This window comes from Mauremys mutica, chromosome 15 (assembly GCF_020497125.1).
Source record: "Mauremys mutica isolate MM-2020 ecotype Southern chromosome 15, ASM2049712v1, whole genome shotgun sequence".
Taxonomy (NCBI): domain Eukaryota; kingdom Metazoa; phylum Chordata; order Testudines; family Geoemydidae; genus Mauremys; species Mauremys mutica.
This window is the reverse complement of record NC_059086.1, coordinates 3786006-3808186: the sequence shown is the minus strand read 5'-3', so window position 1 is coordinate 3808186 and position 22181 is coordinate 3786006. Positions and strand designations below refer to the sequence as shown.

General features: G+C 52.6%; 1 protein-coding gene across 4 annotated transcripts in view; it reads right to left on the bottom strand.

Annotated features, from left to right (window-relative positions):
- SAMD4B (sterile alpha motif domain containing 4B) overlaps positions 1 to 22181 on the bottom strand; it is a 33486-nt gene that overhangs the window by 6000 nt on the left and 5305 nt on the right. The window contains exons 1-4 of one of the 4 annotated variants that reach the window (XM_044988643.1): positions 22010 to 22056; positions 12692 to 13165; positions 3290 to 3772; positions 729 to 968 (exon numbers count right to left, since the gene is read on the bottom strand). In XM_044988643.1, the coding sequence (XP_044844578.1) occupies positions 729 to 968; positions 3290 to 3772; positions 12692 to 12887 (919 nt within the window). In that variant the 5' untranslated portion in view covers positions 12888 to 13165; positions 22010 to 22056. Of the gene's footprint in view, positions 1 to 728; positions 969 to 3289; positions 3773 to 12691; positions 13166 to 15561; positions 15658 to 20180; positions 20286 to 22009; positions 22057 to 22181 lie in introns of those variants that run through there. The other 3 variants (XM_044988641.1, XM_044988642.1, XM_044988640.1) reach the window with 3 other exon arrangements.

Sequence of the window (22181 nt, the reverse complement as noted above, 5' to 3'; positions counted from 1 at the left end):
GGCACTACTCACTGGTGGCACCTGGCCTGCAGTGTCCAGCTCGAGCAGCCCGGGGGGGTGCTGTGTGCTTGGGGCCAGCGGCAGGTCGGCGTCAGGGCTGTCCGGCACCCGCTCACCGCACCGCTTCCTGTTCAGCGGCTCGGGCCCCTCGGGTAGCGCCAGCATCCCCCACCACGGCCTGGCCCAGGAGCACTGGCCACGCTCCCAGTCCCGGCCCGCTGGCCCAACCCCTCCCCGTGATACCACACGCACCGCTGCTGCCGTGTGCCGTCGCTTGTGATCATCCAGGAGCAGCACCCGATGTGCCCCCCGCACTTCCCCTCTGCGCTGCCCCTTCTTGCGCCCGCACCCACCTCTTCCCTGCAAGACCCCTCCCGCTCCCTCGCTTGCCGCTGCGGGGCTGGATCCAGGTAAAAAACGGCTGGCGGATCGCGGGCTGATCCTGGCCGATGCGGATCGGACGTGGATCCACATTTCTGTATCCGCGCAGGGCTCTACTCGTCACAGACACAGGAAAGCTCATCTCCCTTGCTTACCACTGCCCGTGTTCCCTCCAGCCCCCGGCCTAGCAGCCCTGGTCAGATCGCTGGGAACCCCCCAGTTACAGCTGCACGGGCAGGGGTCTGATCCAGCCTGTAAGCCCTGTGTTCCCGGGGTTGGCCAGCAGAGCGAGGCAGTTGGGGTTCCCTCCCCAGCACGGGCCGACAGCGCCTCCCCCCCAGCCGTACCTTTCATGCCACTGCCATCCTCCTGGAAGGTGTTGCGGCTGCCGATCTGCTCCTCCGTCTGTTCGCTGCCCGAGGAGGCCACGCTGCTCTGGGGGGACAGGGGCGCGTGGTCCCCCGGGATGAAAGCCTGCCGGGCGCACAGCTCGTCGGGGCTCATCCACTCGCCGGGGGCCTGCGGGCTGGTGGGGATGAGGGACATGGAGCGCTTGAGCGGGCTGGGGTGGATTTGGCAGGGCAGAGCTGGAAGGGAAGGGCAGAGAATTAACATGACATTGGGGCCGGATCTCCCATCCTACAGATCGACCAGGGAGGATGAGCCTCACGCCTCTGAGAGGAGGGCAGAGATCAGTCACCTACAAGTCAGAGCAGCCTGGCACTCGGGAAGTGGTTTTTTGCCAGGCTCCTCCTCTCCGCATTCAGGATCCGGCCCCAGAATGGGCCCTGCCCCCCCCCAGCGAGGCTCCCCCAGATGGGCAGAATTCTCTGCACGGCTATGGTGCATTTCATCCAAGGCCCTTGATGCAACTGAGCAGCAGGAGTCAGGACCCCTCTCCAGGAAGCTGCCTGCTCCAGGGCATGCAGAGGATCGACAGCGCAAGTGAGAGCCAAACCCACACTTATCGGGGGAACCAGCCACTTCACCACGCTCCTTTTGCCAGTCCCCCGTGCAGAGGGACGAGCAGCAGCAAAGGGCTTAGGAGGGTCGCTCTGGGCAGGGGGGTTGCGTCTGAACTGACCTGCCGTCTGCACTGCTCGCTGCTCCGTCTGCTTCCCCAGCATCGTGAAGCAGCCGGGGAGCAGCTCAACCCTCGTCTCGTCTCCCTGCTGTATTTGGCGGCAGTGAAAAGAGGCAGGTATCCTCCACCCCCAGCGACAGCTCTGCCCCCGGCCCTCGCCACGGATCTCCCACTATCCCGAGTGCCCCTGTGGGGACTGCCAAGGAGCCAGCCAACGCCAAGCAGGGGGATGGCACAGGCGCAAGGCAGAGCCCGGTTCGGCCAACGGACCCAGGCTGTAAGTTTCAGCTCCGGCCAGGGCTAGTCGCCGCTCTGGGACACAGCTGGTTTGGCCCCTGAAGTCTTCCAAACCCTGGGCACACCCTCAGCGGCGGCTTTCGAGTCAAAGGGGACGCTGGTAAGGCAAGTTTAGCCGCCTCCGTTTTGATTCGTGTTGTTCCTGTTTCGGTGCGAACAGAACACACGTTTCCCCCCCACTCCCACTCCTCTGGCAGCCACCGGAGCGCTGGGGGCTGCAGGGAGGGAAATCCACCAGGAACCGCCCCAACGGGAGAGGAGGAGACGAAAGGGAAGGAAAAAGTGATTAGAAGGTTTAATTAGCTTTAATAATCACTCCTGTTTCTTTAATAGAAGTAGAGGCAGTTATTGGGGGTGGGGTCAGTAGCGTAGCTAGGGGGGAGCAGGGCAGCGGCCGCTCCCCCACTGAGCCCAAGTGCACCGTGTCAATTTCTTGGCGATTTTTAATTTTTACTCACCGGGAGGGAACAGGGGGAGCGATTAAAAAAAGGGCAACAGCCGCTGCGGCACTTCTACTCACCCGGCGGCGCTCTGGGTCTTCGGGACCTCCTCTTGCTCTGCAGGTCTTCGGTGGCATTTCGGCAGCGGGTCCTTCAGTGCCACCGAAGACACCCGGAGCGAGCGAAGGGCCCACCGCCGAAGACCCGGAGCACCGCCAGGGGAGTAAAAGCGCCACAGCGGGTGGCACCTTTTTTTTTTTTTTGATCGCTCCCCCTGTTCCCTCCACCTGGCTACGCCACTGGGTGGGGTTCAGTAGGTCACCTCCGAAACTGACACCCCCCCGCCACCCATCCTGACGCTCCCCTGACCATCTTCAAGCTTCGTTTACCTCGCCAGTCACTGTGGCATCTGTACGTACGTGTACGCACACCCCCAGCCGCCATGGGACTCCAAGGACTTCGCAGGCCCAAAGCACCGTGCAAACTAACGCCCCCCTGGGATGGAGGGGCAATCAATATCATCAGCCCCCATTTTATAGATGGGGAAACTGAAGCACTGAGATACGGGGCACTGACCCGTCCCCCAACGTCAGAGCTTAGATTTGATCTGTCATTGTCCCCACCTCCCTCTGCCCCCAAACACCACAGACCACCCACCTGGACACACTGCCACCCCTCCAATCTCCCCGCTGCTTGGGCCTCAAAATATTTTCTTCTGGGGTTCATCAGGAAGCATGCGCGGAGTCCGAGGAGGAAGCACGGCTCAGCTGATAGGGACTCAGAACTCCTGGGTTCTGTTCCCATCTCTCCTGGGTTCTGTTCCCATCTCTCCTGCTGACTAGCCACAGGCAAGTGGCTTCACCCGCTCTGTGCCTCAGTTTCCCCCATGGGTAAAACAAGGTTGGGATACCGCACTGAGTACCTACACGGGGAACAAACGTTTGATCTTGGGCTCTTCAAGCTAGCGGAGGAAGGTCGAGCACGATCCAATGGCTGGATGTTAAAGCTAGACAAACTGGAAATAATGTTACATTGGCCTCCAAGCTCCTGCCTACTGCCCACGCCCCATCCTGGCCCCGCCCCATACCTGCATTGGTGTTGTTTCCCATGCTGTTGATGGCCGAGGGCACCGAGCTGGAGGAGTGGAAAGGCAAGTGTCCGTTTTCGCGGGGCAGCTTCTCCTGCCAGCCGTGTCCCAGCTCCCCCATGCCCGAGTCCACCGGGCCCTGCCACTCGTCCGAGCCCTGGCGCGAGTGGTAGGCAGTGTCGGGCCGGCCCCTGCCCTGGCCGGAGTAGCCGCTAGACAGGCGTTCCTCAAGGTGATTGAGCCACAGGGCCAGGGAGTTGCGATCGTCCAGCGTGGTGGCCGGGTGGATGAGGGCGTAGGACAGCAGCTGCCGGCTTTCCTCGATGAACAAGTTGCTCTCGATGGAGTAGGCCAGGACCTTCTGCAATAGCTTCATGTATTCGGACTTGGCTTCTGTGTTGCCAGGCTGCAGCAGGGGCAGGTGAGACAGGAGCAGGGAGACCACCTTGTCCTTCGATTCCTGGTGCCACTGGCTGATGACAGCTGTTTGGGGGAGAGAGGGCAGAGAGGGGTGAAGAACCGGAACAAACAGGAGCCTGCTCCATCCTCCAGTCGCTTTCGCCACAGAGGAATCAATGCAGCCACTTCTGGGGAGGAACAAGACAGCTAATGAAGAGGTGTGTTGGAACACTAGCAACAGCTTCAGGCAGGGAGATTTGTATCCTACCGAAAGCCACAGTGTGAGGTGACCAAGGGGGCTTACCAGAACCAGACACCTGGAAGGGACACTCCGACCCCAGACACGGAGATCTCAAGCAATCCAGGTGATCAGTCTGTGTGTCCCCCAAAACGTCACCACTTCCAGCAACAAAGAGAGCTCCAAGCACTTGGCAAACATGGTCTCATTACTCCCATTTTATAGCTGGGGAAACCGAGGCATGGGGAAGGCAGCGACTTGCCCAAGGTCGGCGACAGAGCTGGGCTCATCAGACCTGCGTTTAAAGTCCAGTGCTCTATCCACTAGGCCGTGCCACCTCTCCCTGCTGAACTCTCCAGCTCTCTGCCCAAAACTAACAGGATGGCTCTGATTGAACTCCCTTTCCCCGGACAGCGCGTGGGAACTTCAAGACAGGAATCGATCTGGGCGGGGCGGGTAGAAGAGGCCTTCAAAGGGAGAGGGTTCTCCACACTGAAGTGGGCGTATTTGTTATGGGCGTATGGGGGGGAAGTTGAGGGACGGGGAGCCTGGCAGAGAGATTTCTCAACCGTTTAGGGATTAGGTAAATAACCGTACAGTTATTGGGAAATAACCACGTGCACAGCCAGCAGACAGAGCATAAGGGCTTGTGAACCGGAGCGGTGCGGCCCAGCTTTCTTCCGAAGAAGGGGCGAGTCCTAGGTCCTTATCTGGCCTCCTGCATCCGAGCGCCTCAAAATCTTTAGTGGGGCAGAGAAGGGCCACTTTCAACATTGCACAGATGGGGAAACTGAGGCAGCCAGCGGCAAAGTGACTTGCCCGGAGCGTTTGTGGCAGAGCTGGGAATTGAACCTACATCTTCAAGCCCTAGCCATAGTGCCTAGGTTAGTGCCTAACCATTGGATTTCTCCTTTGCCAGCTACCCCAACTTCAGCATGCAGTGGAATAAAATCCTAAACAGAGGATCAGCGCCATAGTTTGAACCACAGGGGCCGGGGCTGGAGCACCCATAGAAAAAGAATTGTGGGTGCTAAGCACCCACTGGCAGCCCCACTAACGAGCTCCTCCCCCCCAGGGTCTCATGCCAGCTGTGATCAGCTGTTCAGTGGCATGCATGATGCGCTGGGGGGGCAGGGCCTGAGGCGGAGCAGGGGTCGAGCACCCCCCAGGAACTTGGTGCCTCTGGTTTGAACCCCAGGCATGAGCAAACAAAATCACAAGAACCGTTATTAATTTCACCGGATGAAATTAACAGGCAGCAGGTTTAAAAACAAACAAAAGGAAGCAGGTCTTCACCGCGTGCACAGTCAACCGGTGGAACTCATTGCCAGGGGATGTTGTGAAGGCCAAAAGAATAACCGGGTTCAAAAAAGAAATAAATAAGTTCCTGGAGGATCGGTCCATGAATGGCTATTAGCCGAGATGCTCAGGGACACAACCCCATGCTCCGGTGTCCCTAAACTGCCAGAAACAGAGTGGACGACAGGGAATGGATCATTCAAAACTGCCCTGTTCTGTTCATTCCCTCTGACGTACCTGGCATTGGTACGGAAGAGAGGATACTGGGCCGTTCTTATGTCAAATGTCACGCTACACCAGACCCCCATGAGGCACAGAAAGTTTCAAGACCATCCGAGTCAGTCTGCGGATTTTGGAGCTCTAGAAGTCAGCTGTTCAACGGTAAGCTAGACCCAACTTTAACTCAAGCAGGTGCTACCGGCTCTTTGAAACAGCCATGGCTTCAAACTCTCAGAGATGACCAAGCCCCCTCAGCCTTCAGAGGAGATCCAAGGTCCTATCCACTCTGCATAGACATGAATATCTCCTTGAGAACTTTGAGGGAGCAGGGGTTTGCCTTGGTCTCCTGAGCCAAAATTTCCTCTCCCACCTCCACTGTTGGTCCATGTTGCTCTCCACCCCAGAAGCAGCTGCATCGGTGGTGCTGTCAGCACAGCCTGTGCAGCTCCAACAGAGGAGCGCATGCAGCTCCCTCAACACTACCACAGTGCTAATCCCAGCTCTGCTACTAACCGACCGCGTATGGACTGAGGGGTGGAGGGGTCACTTTACTGCCCTGCCTCGATTTCCCCAACACCATGGGAATGCATCTGGCCAGCTCTTCCCTGCCAGCGCAGGCTGCAGAACTGAGATCTCTTGTTCTTTAATAGCAACGTCTTGTTCTTTAATAGAACATTCACCACCGGAGAGAGGGGACGGGAGGCTTTGGGAGAAACTTTCCCTGCAAAGTCAGAGCAGACAGATTCCAGCACACGCTGCCACCACCACGGGCAGACGCCCAAAGGTTACAGTTACAGGCCCGGAGCTACCCACCCACAGCCCCGGAAGGGCAGAGTCTGTTCACCGCGTGCCTGTCGGATGGAAGATACCCTCTGCCAAGGGAAGCTGCATTGAGCAGCACATGCAGGTCCAGCAATCTTAATTCTTTAAATCTTAGCTCCTACCCGTTGTTTCCTCTTGGCCTCTTAGGGGAAGATCCTTCCCACACCTGTGGAAGAATGGGCCTGCTGCACAGAGGGGTGACCCCCGCACCTGCACAGGGACCCCTTCCACATCTCTGCATGGTGGGGACTCTGCTCTCGAGAGTCCCCTGCAAGGGAGACGGTGTGGGTATGACACACGCCTGGAGGGGCAGGACTCCTGGGTTTGATTCCTAGCTCTTCACCAACTTGCCAAGAGCGCTAGGGCAAGTCACTGCCTCGCCCCTTGCCTCAGTTTCCCCATCTGTAAAACAGGGATAGCCAAACGTTTGCAGGGCGCTTAAAGATCTTGGGATGAAAAGCACTGGCTTGCCTAAGTCCCGAGTCCCCAGAGGATGGGTGGTCCGATTAATGGAACTGGAATCTATCGCTTTCGTGGTTTATTTAGGGGGATCCACGCATCGCCAGAGCGACTGTAGAAACAAGCACGCATCTGACACGCCAGTCTGGGCTATGACCCATCCCTGCCTGCCCCTAGCAGAGCACGCAATCTCAGCCAGGGAGCAGGAGACACACTTGGAAAGGACAGAGCGGCTACCTCTGGGGCATCTCCCATCACACACAGACAGCTATTTTTAAACTGGAAATTAAGGCTTAGGGGAAGGCTAGGCCACAGAAGCTGAGGCCAACGATGCAGCGAGTGTCTCCCGCAAGCTGCCGGCAGGCCCTGCGCAAACTTGACAAGATTTGCTTTGCTACTTCATCGAGGGACCAGGGACCATCCTCGCCCCCAGAGAACAGCTGGAGGCTAACAGGGTGCCATGTTGCACAGGGTTTGCCATGTTTCCGATCTCAAATTGCCTCATGGGGAATTCTGGAACAAGGCTGTTAAAATTCACATGCAAGCTGAAGTGTGGCACAAGCGAGAGGGGGAATTTTAGCTTTAAAAAAGCCGAATAGTTAGATTTTTTTTTTTTTTAAATCTAGTCTGTTCTGAGGCCTGACCCATTCCGAATTTGACAATTCTTCCCAGCTCAAAAGCAACACACTTTTTACAGTTCACTCATTACTTGTTTTTAAATCAAACGGTCCTTTCAATTCAGATCATTCCCTTTTAGGAACAAAACAAGAGGCCCCTTAGACGGTCAAGTTTTACTTTGCTTTGAAAACTGGCTACCGAAGAGGGGAAATGGCTAATTACTTTTGGCCGAAAAGGCCAATGTTTTCCCATGATGCATCCATGGCCGGCGTTACGTATTTTGCTTCCGCTAGACAGAAACAATGTTAAACTGAGTTTTGCTCGAGCTGATTTCGGGGGTGGAATTGAGTTAAAAAACAGCTTAACGACGCAGAGAGAAATGATAGGAAGTCAAAGAAATTTGATGTCCCTAGCCTCTGTTTGCCAGCAGCTGGGAATGGGCGACAGGGGATGGATCACTTGATGATTCCCTGTTCTGTTCGTTCCCTCTGGGGCACCTGCCATTGGCCACTGTCAGGAGACAGGATACCGGGCTAGATGGATCTTTGGTCTGACCCAGCCTGGCCGTTCTTATGACCTTGTTTCTTGATTCGTTTGGATCAAGAATGCGGCGATATCTCAATCCCGGACTGCCATTCATCTGACCTCTCTGCTTTCCCCCCTCCCTCTTCAACTCCCCCTCCCCACACACTTCCCTTTGTTGCCTATTTGTGTGTCTTTTTATTATTACTGTCACTCTCACTCTAGCATGTTATGTCTGCGTAATATTGTCTGATTTTGCGTTGTCTGGTCTTGCAGCTCTGACAAGCTGTAAAGTCACAGAATGGCATCATCGTATTGGCTATCCTGTGAACGGGGCAGTATCTGGTAACACACACAAGCTGCAACTCCTTTACCTTTTTGTAGATTTTTTTTATTGTTTCTTTAGGAAAATTCATAAAAAAAGAATCACACACAGAGAAAAGCTTTTAACCAAGTTAGCCACAAAATTAAGACTGAAAAAAAGGTCTTGCTGATACTTTATATTAGGCATGGCCACACCAAGGCTCTTTTACAGCTAAAGGACAACCCATGGAGCCCCCCATTCCTCCCCCCCCCCATTCTCCATCTACTAGACTGGGGCAGGAGCTTGGGGCTTCTGCCCTGCAGGGAGGGGGGGGTCCTCAGGGCTTTAGCCCCATGGTCCAGCCGGGGCCACCCGGCCAGGCAGGTTGTACACGTCTTGTGGCCCTCAAGATTACTGCATGTGGCTCCCAAGGTCAGAAGGTTGGCCACTCCTGCTTTATATCTACACACCAGGGCAGATTCCACCCCACTGCTACCAGCATAGTTTGAGTGGCAAAAACACAACACCCCACCCTAGAAGGAGTTACACTGGTGGAGCGGACCTTGCTTTGGCAAAGCGAAATAAGCTCTATTGGAATAAAAGCCCCTTACATTGGTGTAACTGCACCTGCATTAAGGCTATCACCGGTCAAAAGACACCAGATTTTAAGTGCAGACAAGCCCTTAGAGCCCTTAGTTGCAATAGTAAGTCGCTTTGCTAGGACCAAGCATGGGCTCATTAAGGTGTCTGAGCTTGTCTGCACACGCTTTAAATATACCGGTATAATTACAGTGGTACACACAAAGCGACACCCCTCCAATCCCGCAGATGGAGGCAGTTATGCCGGGATGCATGTTTTCATACCACTGTGGCCAGACGTGTGTTAGGGGTGCTTTGCTGGCGTAACTAAAGCAGTCCTAGGGCTTGGCTACACTTGCAGGTGTGCAGCGCTGGGAGTTACAGCTGTCTTCGTACAGCCGTGTAGGGAAAGCGCTGGAGTGTGGCCACATTTGCAGCAGTGTTGGGAGTGGTGCATTATGGGCAGCTATCCCAGCATTCAAGTGGCTGCAATGTGCTTTTCAAAAGAGGTGGGTGGGGTGGAGTGTGGGGGGGAGAGAGAGGGGATTTTTGGAGCCGACACTGTCAGCTCCCTGCCTTGCAAATTCTGACCATTTCCCCGACGCCTCATTCACTCTTAAATGCAGATAGCCTGCAGACCAGATAAGCAGCTGCTCCAACGGACTCCCTTTCCCCCGCTCCCCCTCCCCGCCCTGCTGTTTCTCTCCTAAAGCAAACACTAGGCTGTAGACATTCACCCCCCTGCCTGCCTCATTCACAGCAAACAGGAGCTGTGTTTGTTTTTTAGATAAGCAGCTCCGGGAGCCCCGACTTCACAACAAAACAAAGAGGCATCATAACAAACAGAGTTCTTTAGTTAAAAGCATTATGGGAAAATTCTGCTGGAGGCCAATTACAGCGCTTTTGGTGGCCACACTGGCGGAGCAGCGCTGCATCACCAGTGCTGCACTAGTTATACCTGAGGCAGAGCAGGAGTACAGCCAGCGCTGCAGCGCTGTATGTGCCTTGCAAGTGTGGACGGTGTGTAAGTTGCAGCGCTGCAACCCCACCAGCAGTGCTGCAACTCTCCAGCGTAGACAAGCCCCTAGTGTAAGGGCATCTTATACTGGTACAAAAAAGCAGTTTTACTGGTATAGCTGCATCTACTTTGGGGCTTTCGGTGACAAAAGCTAGGTGGGTCAGGGATCATACCTCTTCACAACCCTTACTGATGTACCTATGCTGGCAGATGTCTGTAGAGCAGACCTGGCCTATAGCTAGGACCCTACCAAATTCACAGCCGTGAAAAACGTGTCACGGACCATGAAATCTGGCCTCCCCCGTGAAAGCTGGGCTTTTGTGTGCTTTTACCCTATGTTATACAGATTTCACGGGGGAGACCAACATTTCTCAAACTGGGGGTCCCGAGTCAGAAGAGGGTGTGTGTGGGGGGATGATGCAAGGTTATTGTAGAGGGGTTGTGGTGTTGCCACCCTTACTTCTGCACAACCTTCAGAGCTGGGTGGCCAGAGAGCAGCAGCTGCTGGCCAAGTGCCCAGCTCTGAATGCAGCGTCCGGCCAGCAGCAGCACAGAAGTAAGAGTGGCAATACCATACCATGCCACCCTTACTTCTGCGCTGCTGCGAGCCCAGTTAGGTCAGGACTCCTGCAGTTACAACACCATGAAATTTTAGATTTAAAATATCTGAAATCACGAAATTTACAATTTTTTAAATCCCATGACTGTGAAACTGACCACAATGGACGCCGAATTTGATAGGGCTCTTCTTATAGCTAATTCTGCTTTCCATAGGGGAATATGCTATACCAGTTAGAGACCAGTATAACAGCATCCATTCTAGGGACTGCCGCCATGGAACTACATTGGTGTAAAAAGATGATCTACAACAAGACAAATCACACTCCTAAATGACAGTGACACTAAAACAAAAATCTCTGTGTGAGCAGAGCTTAAAATGAAATAAGAGCTTGTCTACAAGGGGACACTCAGAAAAATTTATCCAAGTTAGCTAGACATCTAAATTCAAAGTGGATTAGTTAAACTACACTAAACCCCGTGTGGATGCACTCATTAAGAATGAAAGTGGCCTTAATTCAGATTAAGTTTAATTCAATTCCAAAACCTCACTCTCATAATTCACTTCCACAGAGAATTAAACTGAATCAAATTAAGGCCACTTTAATTTACAATGTGAGTGTCCACCCAGTGGTTTAAAATGATGTCACTAAATTTGCACATTTTGGTTAATTCAGATTAATTTTCCTGAGGGTCCCCATATAGACACGCCTTAAGTGTCCACACTGAGATTTTCCCCAGTTTGATTAAGTCAGTTTGATTTCCTCAGTTTATTCCCCACCCCCCAACATAGCTGCGGGGGGAGGGGGAGGAAGGGAGAGGATGATCTTAACATGGATGCATATAAGACTTTAGACCAGGCATCTCTCAACCAGGAAGGCCACAACTTTCAAGGCGGTTACGAGATGCTGAAAAGTTTTATTACAATCTAAAGCAAGGAAAATCTCACTCCCCCATTACTGGCACATCCTGACCTTTTCATGGTCAAGCATTCTTCGACTAACCTCTCAAAACACACAAAGAAGTTATGCAGGCTTAGCATCATCACTGATTGTTACATATATTTTATTTTTTTATAGTAAGCATCAGAGGCTCAGAAAATTTTTTGCCTTCGAATAAGGGGGTCGCCAGCCTGAAGGCTGCGTAACGCTGCATTAGAACGAGTCACCCTACAAGTAAATCTGCATTAAGGCCAGATCTACCCTGAAAGAGCTTTAAACTCCTGTGCTTCTGAGATGCTTAAGTGATCAAGTGCTAAGAGACACACACTGCTACCAGGGAGGAGAGTTAAGTAGTTCCAATACACTGCAATTGCTCTCCAAGAATCTGAAGAATGTGAACTGCAAAGGCGGGAGAGTGGCTGGGGGTGGGACCAGGAAGAAAGGGGATGAAATGGAGTAGAGGGGAACAGAGGCTGAGCTGAAGCTGGGGAACATTCTCCTCCCATGGAAAAAGGAGCCCTGGCTCCTGGAACGTTTAGAACTAGGTCAGAGAGAGGATTGTACTTAGGAAGAACGCTGCCCTGATTCCCGGTGGGCTGGGTTATATAAACCAATTGTCTATTTCAATCTTTGGTGTAGGACGATTAACACTGGAACACGTCTGTTACTAAGATCTCCTGTTTACACAGCATTCCCGGCTCAGTAGGGGGCGCTCCCCCCATGGAAACCGTATTGACCCCAATGCCCCGGAGCAGCACTAAGGGGCCCAGCCATCCTGCAGAGAAAAAGATGAGCGACTCTCCTCTCTGATTTCAGAGTAGCAGCCGTGTTAGTCTGTATCCGCAAAAAAAACAGGAGTACTTGTGGCACCTTAAAGACTCAGGGCTCACTCCAATACACCAGCTTGTCTGCTGCTGTCTTGGAGGAAGCCATTAAGCAAGAGCTGCCTTGGTATCCCAGCTTTAATGAGCAGAGTCTAAATTACCACCATTTGTATGACAGCTGTGCCCAGCCATCAACCAGGAGCCCGTTACGCTAGGGGCTGTACAGGTCTATTATGGTAGCACCTAGGAGCTCCAGTTACAGACACCCTGGTGCTAGATGCTACACAAACACACAAAAAAGGTGGTCCCCTGACCCAAGAGGTTTACAATCCTAATGGATATAGCATGCCTCCTTCTCCACCCTAAACCTCTGTATGGCATTGTTGCAAGGCTGTTAACAGCTGCCCTGTCTCGCCCCAGACATGGCTGCATTTCAGAGATGGTTAGTCTCGCATACCACAACAATGGACTCATTTTAGAGTTCAGAGTGAGGAGAGTCGGATTAAACTAAGCTGATCTAAACCCACCCCGTTCCTGATGCTAATCCCAGCCTGCTCCACCGGACCGACAGCAGCCGCATCCCGAAGCTGCGCCGAACTTACCTGCGCTGTTGGCCTCCGACTCCACGATGTGGATCTCGGTGCAGTCGGCCAGCGAGTGCTCCAGGCACAGCTGCAGGAAGCGGGCTTGGGTGCGAGTGACGCGCTTGAGGAGGGAGAGCAGAGCCACCGTCTGCTCGCATTCGTTCCAACCTTTGAACCAGCCGGACAGGATTCCCACCTGATCCCGGAACATCATGGTGGCAGGCGTGTCAACGCGGCTCAGCAGCGACACGCCCAAGGCTGGGGGGGGGAGGGAAGGGGGTCGGGGAGAGGGGGGAGCAAGGGAAACCCCCTCACATGATTTCAGCTTTAAGTCCTACGGTTTGGCCCGGGGGTGGAGGAGGGCACGAACTGGAATGCAAATCCTGCTGCCAGCGAAGCTGGGATCAGATGCGGGGGGACTGTCCCAAAAGATCTTTCTCCGTCTAGATCCTTTTGCAGGGCTCTCTTCTAAGCAGACTGCCTTGGAGATCCCTGCAAGGAAAAAGAAATACGAGATCGATTAAGAAAGATTGGCCACCCCAGAGCACAGCCTGCGTTGGTCTATAACCAAGTCCAAGGCCTCTCTTGCTTTACAACAGCAGACAGGTGGGACGATTACACATCCAAACACACAACAGGCTGTATCTTGAGCCCAGCGGAAAGCCCACCTGCGGAACTCATCGCCACAGGAGATCAGAGAGAGTCAACTATTGCATCTGGACAGCTTTATGACCTGCTATGTTGGTGCAAATCAGACCTCAGGTGGGAGAGATGAATTCACTTTTCTTCCCTGTTTCCCCCACATACGGCATTGTGCAATTCAGATTCCAAGGCTAAAAGGGACCATTGTGATCACCTAGTTTGACCTCTGGATAACATAGGCCAGAGACCCGTCCCAAAATAATTCCTAGAGCAGAACGTTCAGAAATACATCTACTCTTGATGTAAACATTGCCAGTGATGGAGAATCCACGACCACCCTTGGAACAATACCCCAAGGCTCAACTACTCTCGCTGTTAAAAATTTATGCCTGATTTCCAATCTCAAGTTGTCTTGTTTCAACTTCCAGCCACTGGATTGCGTTAGACCTTTGTCTGCTAGACCCAAGAGCCCACTGTTAAATATTTGTTCCCCACGTAGGTATTTATAGACTGGGATTAAGTCACCCCTTTAGCTTAACAAAGAGAAAGTTACTAGACTGAGTTGGTGGGATGAGAAGGGGATTCACCTTAAGCATCAGGCACTGGATGTTGGTAGAGTCCAGACAGCGGACAAGGTAGACCAGCAGTCTGACCCAGTGCGGCAGGAATGTACCAGATCGAACAACTGACCAATCAGGCAAGGCAGGGTAGCGATACAAGGGCAGGGTATCTGATCGGAGAGACCCAACCAGCCAATCACATTGCTACAGCACCATCAACCCTCTCCTCCCCTCCCCTTCTCCCCCGACCCCCTGAACTGCACGTTAATCTTTGTTCCTTTCGCATGCAGCCAACCAACCCAAGCAGGTCCAACTCCCCCCAACCCCAGGGCTGCCCTAACAAGACGTGAAGCGAGATTTGAAAGCAGCAGTGAGCTGATAGCGAGAACCAAGTCAGGGCCGGCCACTGGTGGAAAAGGATGGTTGGGGCCAAAGTTTAGGTTTTGTAAAAAAGGAGATGATCTCTCTCCTGCCCTGCCCAATAAGAGAGAAACCTGGAAAGCCAGGGAGCGGGGATTTTTACATTTAAAATCTCCTCTTGCACTGATTGCTGCCCACCCAGCAGAACTAACCGCATTCAAGAGGCAAAATGGTCCAAGCTGAAGGACGTACATTATAAACACACACAGGGGGCCTGCAAAGTCAAAGACCCACACTACAAAGACTTTGCTGGTATAGTTGTGTCCACACCAGATTTGCTGGCACACCTACATCGGTTAGGGGGACTGATCTTTATCCCCACACTCCTAGCTAACACAGCTATGCTTGCAAAACACACACACACTCCCTCCTATCCTTTCTAGGCTTAAAAAAAACACCAAGTAGGGAGACTTTCCTTTTTAAGAATGTCAGGAATGTTACATCTCACTTTTCCTGGAGGTCTCCTTGGAGGACTCGGGCACAGCTTGTGAGATCTCTGCCTTTGGTGAGCCAACACTGGGCTCACTATAGTTTTCCTTCCAATGGTCTGATTCAGGTGTTAAGCTAACTAGACATCACACACACACTCAAAGTTCTTATTCGGGACCCGTGATGGAGGAAGGGGCGGTTAGGGTGCTAACCTGGGCTTTCTGGAGTTCAATACCTCGCTCTGCCACAGACTTCCTGCGTGATCTCGGAGGAGGGAGTTAGCCTCTCTGTACCTCTTCCACGGCCCATCTAAATAGCACTGCCCTGCCTCACAAGGGGGGTTGTGAAGATAAATCCAGTAAAGATTGCAAGATGCTTTGATTCTACGGTAGTGGTTTTCAATCGGGGGTCCGCAGACCCCGGGGGGTCCACAGACCATGTCTAAGATTCCCAAAGGGATCTGCACCTCCATTCGAAATTCTTTAGGGGCCCGCAAATGAAAAAAGGTTGCAAACCACTGATTTAGGGTGATGCAGGCAATTCAAATACCACAGGTCATTGGAGGGGACCTTTCGGAAGCTTTTTGTACTTCACTCACAGCAGAATCTGTTCTAATCTCCCGTTTACAGTCAGTTCCACTTCCTGGTTCTCGTACACAGCAGAAGCCTGCACTGTCGGGTGGTACACACAGCCGGGGAAGGTCTAAATCCAAATAAACCCCTCAGTGAAATTCACTTTCCAGTTGAGACACATTTCTAATACACCATTGACTTACAATGGGTCACTTCTGTCTGAAGATATTTTAGCTACTATTAAGGCATCTAAGATCACACTCACAGATGAGCAAAAAAAGTGAGTTTTTGCCCTCAATTTCTTCCATGCATTCGGCAGCACTTTGTTCCTGTGACTCCTTCTACACAACCCCAGTGGAAGACTGAAACATACAAGGTAGGAAAATACAATTGTAAAGCCTCAAAGGGAGCATTTTCAGGGCATGCGTTAGGACCTACAGCTGCTTTTAACTTTTGCTTTTAAACCAACAAGATTGTGTGTCGCTGGCGTCCCTGGAGATTCACCTGCTCCCGGCGTGCAAGCACAATACTGAGGATCAGGACTGCACAAGACAGGCAGAGATAAGAGAGGAGTGGGAGGGAGAGCAGTAAGGGGGCTGAAAAGGAAACTGGCTTTCAACGCCTATTCAGCAAACAATTAAAGACCCATTTTCTCCTATCACAACACTCCCCCATTAACTCTCTGGTTTAGCAGATGGGGATCCCGGGCACAAATCAACGTTACAAGGGGAACTTAACGAGCCTTTTGTTGCAGTTACTTTCTAATCCAGAGGGGCCTATCTAGGAACCCAAAATTCCTTGGGTTCCTTTTTGCTCCAAGGGGGGATTAACTAGATTGTGGAGAAAGAACCTCTTAGCAGGATGTGTGTGTGTCAGCGCGTGTGTGTGGGGGTGGGGTGGGTTGGTTCTCTCAAAGGCAGGAAAGCACACTAGCTCCAGTGGTGCTGGGAGGAGCGCAGGGGTGGCGGGGACAGCAGCTCTGCGGCACAGCCATTCTGCAGATACAGCACTTCAGAACGGACAATGCTGAACACTGAAGGCTGTATGAGAAAGAGAAGCAGCTTTGGCTAAGTGGAAGGACAACAGGTGCTTCATATTCCAGCCACGTAACTGTCTCAGACTTTTTTTTTCCCCTTCTCATAGCTTAACGGGTGCGGAATTCTCACACGAGACGTCTTGAACTCCTGAGCTACCGCGACCTCTAACTTTCCTGTGTTGTTTGCACACCTCGATTTTCTGTCCGAAGCGATGGCTTTCTGAAGCTCAACAAAGAATTCAGACAGCACCTTGCGCTATGTCAAAGGGTTTACAGACTGTCTCTGCACCACGGAAGGCATGTTTGCTGGCTCTGTCTGCAGTGGGATTAGCTCTGCCTCTATGTATTTAAAAAAACAAAAGGAAAAGCAGAGACGCTTTTCCAACAGAGTCCAGGGGTGATGGACAGAGACCAACTGCTGGAGAGAGACGTCTGGTTTCCTGATTGGGCCACTGAAACGGCTGGACTGTGCTCCGACTTGGCAAGGCAGGACATACCATACCAAGAATGCAGCCCTTGGGAGTCATCCAAGGCAACTTGCAGCCTGCCCCCTCTCTAATATGGAGAAGTCCCAGTGTACAGTGCTGCCCCATGGATCACAGTGGGTAGCATGGCCTAGTGCTCAGAGCAAAGGATCAGGACTCCCACGTCTTCATCCTAGCTCTGCTATGGATTCCTTGTGTTCACTGGCCATTCCATGGCGCCTCTCAGCACCGCTGGGGCGTTAGCCACGGCGTCGCAGCCTGGGTTCCAGCTGCTCTGGCCATCTCAACGGGATGCCTCTCTCTAAACCCCCACCCTACCCTGCAGCAGCACTAGACTCACTCCTGCTGCGTGAAAGCCAGGTACTGTAGTAATAAATCAATCCTAAACCCCAGCTTTTATGTAGTGCTTTTCATTGGCAGACATAAGAGACCTTTACAAAGTAGCACTATCCCCATTTTACAGATGGGGAAACTGAGGCACAGAGCTGAAGGTTAGACAGTAGGAGAGATGGGAATAGAACCCAGGAGTCCTGACTCCCCATCAGCTGAGTTGAGTCACCCTTATGCCGCACTCTCTCCATTTGCCTCCTCATCCAGTGCGGGGCCTAACTCAATGTTCTTGTCAAGCTGTCTCAGACACTGCCCTGCTCAGCACAGGCACAGGAATTAGGCTCAGAGACTAGGACCACCTGTCACCTGGCCGCCTTTGGATCCTGGAGGAAGCATGGCCCAGTGGTTAGAGTGCCAACTTGGCACTCCAGAGACCCAGGTTCAATTCCTTGCTCTGCTAGAGTCTCTGTGTAACCATGGGGCAAGTCCTGTAGTCTGTACAGCTGAGGAAACTGAGGCCGCAATGGGCAACAACATCTAGCACTTTTCCTCACTCAATCTCAAAAGGAGGTCTGTCCCGTTACTCTCATCTACAGACGGGGAAACTGAGGCAGAGAGAGGACGTGACGTATGGAACCAGGCCTCAAATCCCAGTCCGGGTCTCTATCCCGCTAGGCCTTCCCTCACAGGCGTGTTAGGAGGATAAATACCCTAAAGATTACGAGGCATTCAGATACAGATGTAAGATAGGTCCGTTTCCTCAGGCTGTGATTAGACAGACACAGAGACAACAACCTTATAAAAAGAAGAGCAACCAGATACAAGCAGGTGAACTCTAAAATTGCACTTCTTTGGAGGACCGTACCCCTTTCCATGGGTACTCAGCACCCCGTACTGCGCCAGTCCTGCAGCAATCGAAGACATAATCAATATAGCTTGGATCTATACAAAGGAATTTACTGATCCTGTTAGTGTAGGACCTCAGTGTCTCAATCTCTTTATGCCCTAAAGAAGAACTCAGTTTTATTTTTCTATAATTTCAACAGATTATTAAGCATCCCCTGCCCCAATTTTTATCTATTTAAATTTTCACCATTTTGGGAAATTGGAAACCTGCGGTCAGACAACTATTTAATGCCAGTAGATTCTGAGATCCAAAAAGCCAAAGGTTTAGAAACCATTGAAACACAAACTGTCAACATCACATTCAAAGGTAAATAGCCTTAGATCAACAAATCCTTCCTGTTTTTTTTTAAACTATTCTTTCGCTTGTGACGAGCCTAATTCAAAAGTCTTGATCACCAGATTTTGACTCTAATAAGTCAGACAAAAATGCTGCCTGCCAATTTCGATCATCAGTGGAAAATGTTTTTTCCTGGGTTTGGGTGTGCAGTGAAATTGACGTTTACTGACATTTACTGATAAAAATCTAATCCCTCCAAGCCTGCCTATGAGTGAAGTGCTATTATCCCCACGCAACCATTGGGGAAACTGAGGCACAGAGGGGCTAACTGACACAAAGTCACACAGGGAGTCTGTGGGGGAGGTAGGACTTGAATGCCCAAGTCCTAGGCTAATGCACCAAGTGGAAGCAGCGTCTGGACCCTGCTGAATGAAGCATCCTTTGTCCCAGTGTTTTCCCCTCCGCCCGTTGGGCTGGGCGCTGTTTCCTGTCAGCAATGCTGGAGGCAGCCAGGTCACAATAGCGCCCTGTGCATTGCTGTCCATGTGTGCCAGCCACAGCCAAGTTGAGGGATAGGGATGGCAGCGAAGGGAGAAGCAGCGATTTTTAAAGCGCGCTGCTGTCAAACCTTTCTGAAAAGGCATGTGTGTGTGTGTGAGGAGAGACCGACGGGAAGCTGCTGTCTGGGTCTCTCCCCACTGGACACTATCATTACAGCCAAACTAAGCAGGCTCCCGGAGGTAAGGAGACAGGAGCGGTCTGCTGGAGCAGTGACGCAGCCCGCTGTAATTACACCTTCGGAGGGAGAGCTGGCCACCAGCGGCCTAAGCTACAGAGGGGAACCGGGAGACATAAGCAGCGATGGATGTCACGCAGCTGAGCAGACCGATGCGGAGCCACTGGAGGAGGCCGGCGGTTTGCATTTTTACAGCCCCCCGAGACGCGGCCATCCTGAGAGGTGCCAACCCCCAGCAACTCCCGCTGGAAATCCAGACCCCCAACCCATTCGCGCCTGTCTCAGGCTGCTCCTAAGGGCCCCCCCCTAGTTAGCATCAGAGACAGCAGGGGGTGCAGTGATGCAGACATGTCCCACTGGGAACGAGGCTGGCACCCAGCCACCACCATGGCAGCCGGTTTGGGGTACGTACTCCTGGACTGGATCAGAACCAGCCCTCTGGAGAGCCGGGGCTTCTGTAGCTCACCCCTGCAACTATCCGATTCCTGAGTCTGATCCTCAAATAGTAACCCTGTGCGAGCTTCCCCACCGGCCGCAGCTTAGTTCCCAGGCTGGCTCGGAGAAGAGGGAGGAATTTCACACGGCTTCTGTTATCCCTGCCTGAAGATCTATTATCTATGAGCTGGCAACTCCTGCCACTGACTGACTAGTCACCACCTGGAAATCCGTTCCACACGCCGCCCTCCACCTCCTGCTTTGAGAAGTTACTATTAATACCACCTAACTCTTTTCATCTGTAGACCACAAAGCATTTTAGAGCATTGTGCCTCCATTTCCCCCATAAAGTGGGGGAAACCGAGGCACAGAGGAGCGAAGTGACTTGCCCACGGTCAACCAACAGGGGACAGAATCCAGTTCTCTTGGGTCCCAGTGCAGTGCCCTACCCACTAGGTCACACTGCCTCTCTGAAATGAATGGGATGGGTCTCAGACCAGCACCCGACAGGTTATCACAAAAGCCACCACAACAGACAAGTGACTGATGCCTCAGGAAGATGAGATCTGAATGGACCAAGGAGGCCGAGAGCTGGTCTCTCCAGGGCAGGGCTAACGCAGATGAGCAGGAGCGGGTGGCGTGTAGGGGGACGCTCCCCCTACCACTACCAGGGATGTACCTTCTCCACAGATAAACAGAGGATTCAGTCTCCAATGGATGTCAACATGTTGTAAATCCAATCCCTCAACTTATATGGCCCCCATCACCATGGCATCTGACCACCTCACAATGGACTCATCCTCCCTGCACCCTGTGAGCTGGGGTGGGGATAGCATGCCCATTTTACAGATGAGGAAACTCAGGCACAGAAAGAGACAAGTGACTTATGGTCACACAGGATCACTTCAGCAGAGCAGGGAACAGGTCCCAGGCTTGCTCCATAACCACTAGGCCATCTTTCCTCTTAAACTATGTTAAAATTCTGTACAAAACAAACCGCCCCCATCCCTGAACCCGATCTGGAGATCGTACTGCAGGAACAACTCGGCTCCAACAGGCTAGTTGGGCCAAAGCGTGCTTCCCATCCACCTGCTGCTCCAGAAAAGCATCTGTGTTTGCCTCGTTCAGCAAAGACTTTGAACTCTGGGAAACCAGACCTCTCATCTTCCTCATACTGGCCCACGTCACCGCTCCCTCTGCATCCTTCCACAGGCTCCCTCCGGCTTGATTGACTTTAAAACTTGCCCGCAACTGCATTCCAGTCTACGCTGCCGCTGAGACGAGCCATCTAGCCCCCACAACAGCAGCCAGGGCTAGCTACAGGGTTTCTTGTGCCTTCCTCTGAAGAAGGGAACATCCCCCACTCTGCCTGGCCGGCACCACCACTTTCAATGCCTCATGGTGTCTGCTCCCACCCTATACGCCGACACCTTCCTAGTTCCATGCTGCTTTCCCCACATTCGACACCATCCGGATATCTTGCTCCTTCACGATACCCGTGAGCAATGAGAACAACCGCCGGCAGGAAGGCCTCCCAGCACTCCCTCAGCATCTCTTTGGAGCTAGGGGCGTCTTCATCCCATGCCTTCCGTAGGACAATGCGGTGGTGGTGCTGACCAGAAAGATTTCAGACTTGAGATTATTCTGGAGATGAGGGAGGTTCTCCTTGTGCTTGGCACGAACCAAAAAAGCGTCTTCTCGGAAGGCTTCGGGTAAGGACACCAGAAAGCTTGGAAGAGAGGGTGAGAATTTTGCCCCCTCCTTCTCGGCACATCACAGACGATGACTGAAGAGCTCTCTCTGAATCGCTCATTAGTTCTCTAGGGTCCATTCCTCAGCCTTTCGTCCCAACTGGTTTCAAGAAGAACAAGCCACGGGACGGCTACCAAACCAAGGCCTTGTTTTCACTAATTCTGCCCAGCTGGTCGGAAAGAGCAGACAAGTTCTCCCACAAGCCACTGCGACACGACCGATAGAGGGCTCCGATGATCGCAGCGCTAAGCGCCATGGGGTACGACCTCTCCCAGAAGTCCTAGTGCCTCACACAAGCGAGGATAGCACCAACATGAAGGCAGTAACTGTAGGATTCTGCAGTGTGGCAGCTCTCAAGCTAGGCCAACTCAAGGGGTCGAATTGCACAGCAAAGACAAGAGATCTCCCAGCAGCGAGACATTTCCCCTTCGCTGAACTTCAGCACATGCACACACAGGCCATACTGTGTGTCTTTTTGGGTTCCCCCCCACACCCCATCCTTGGTTACAGCTTATTTTAATCTTCCCTTAGGCCTGCGAAGCACTTTTGGTGCCTCCCGCATCATCATAACATGGGCCCCTCACACTCAGCCATGGGTTTTATCCCCACATTCCTGAAGTAAGATGGAGGCAATATGATCCTCCCATTACACCTGGGGCACTGAGGCACAAAGTCCTAGTGAAGAGACAGGTAGATTTTTACCTCCATGTGGCTAGCAAACCCCCGGTAGAGGAGTATAGGGTGGAGCCCACCTACCTGAGGTTGAAACTTCTTGTGCCCTGTCTCCACTAAGGCTGGCTATCCAACCCATGCCTTTCCAGCTGTGAAGACACCACATCTATGACAGAGCTACGGACTCACCTCAGCTCTCCCAAGCCCAGATGCCACCGCTGTCCCCAATGTGTGCCCCTAATTTCCCCCACACCAT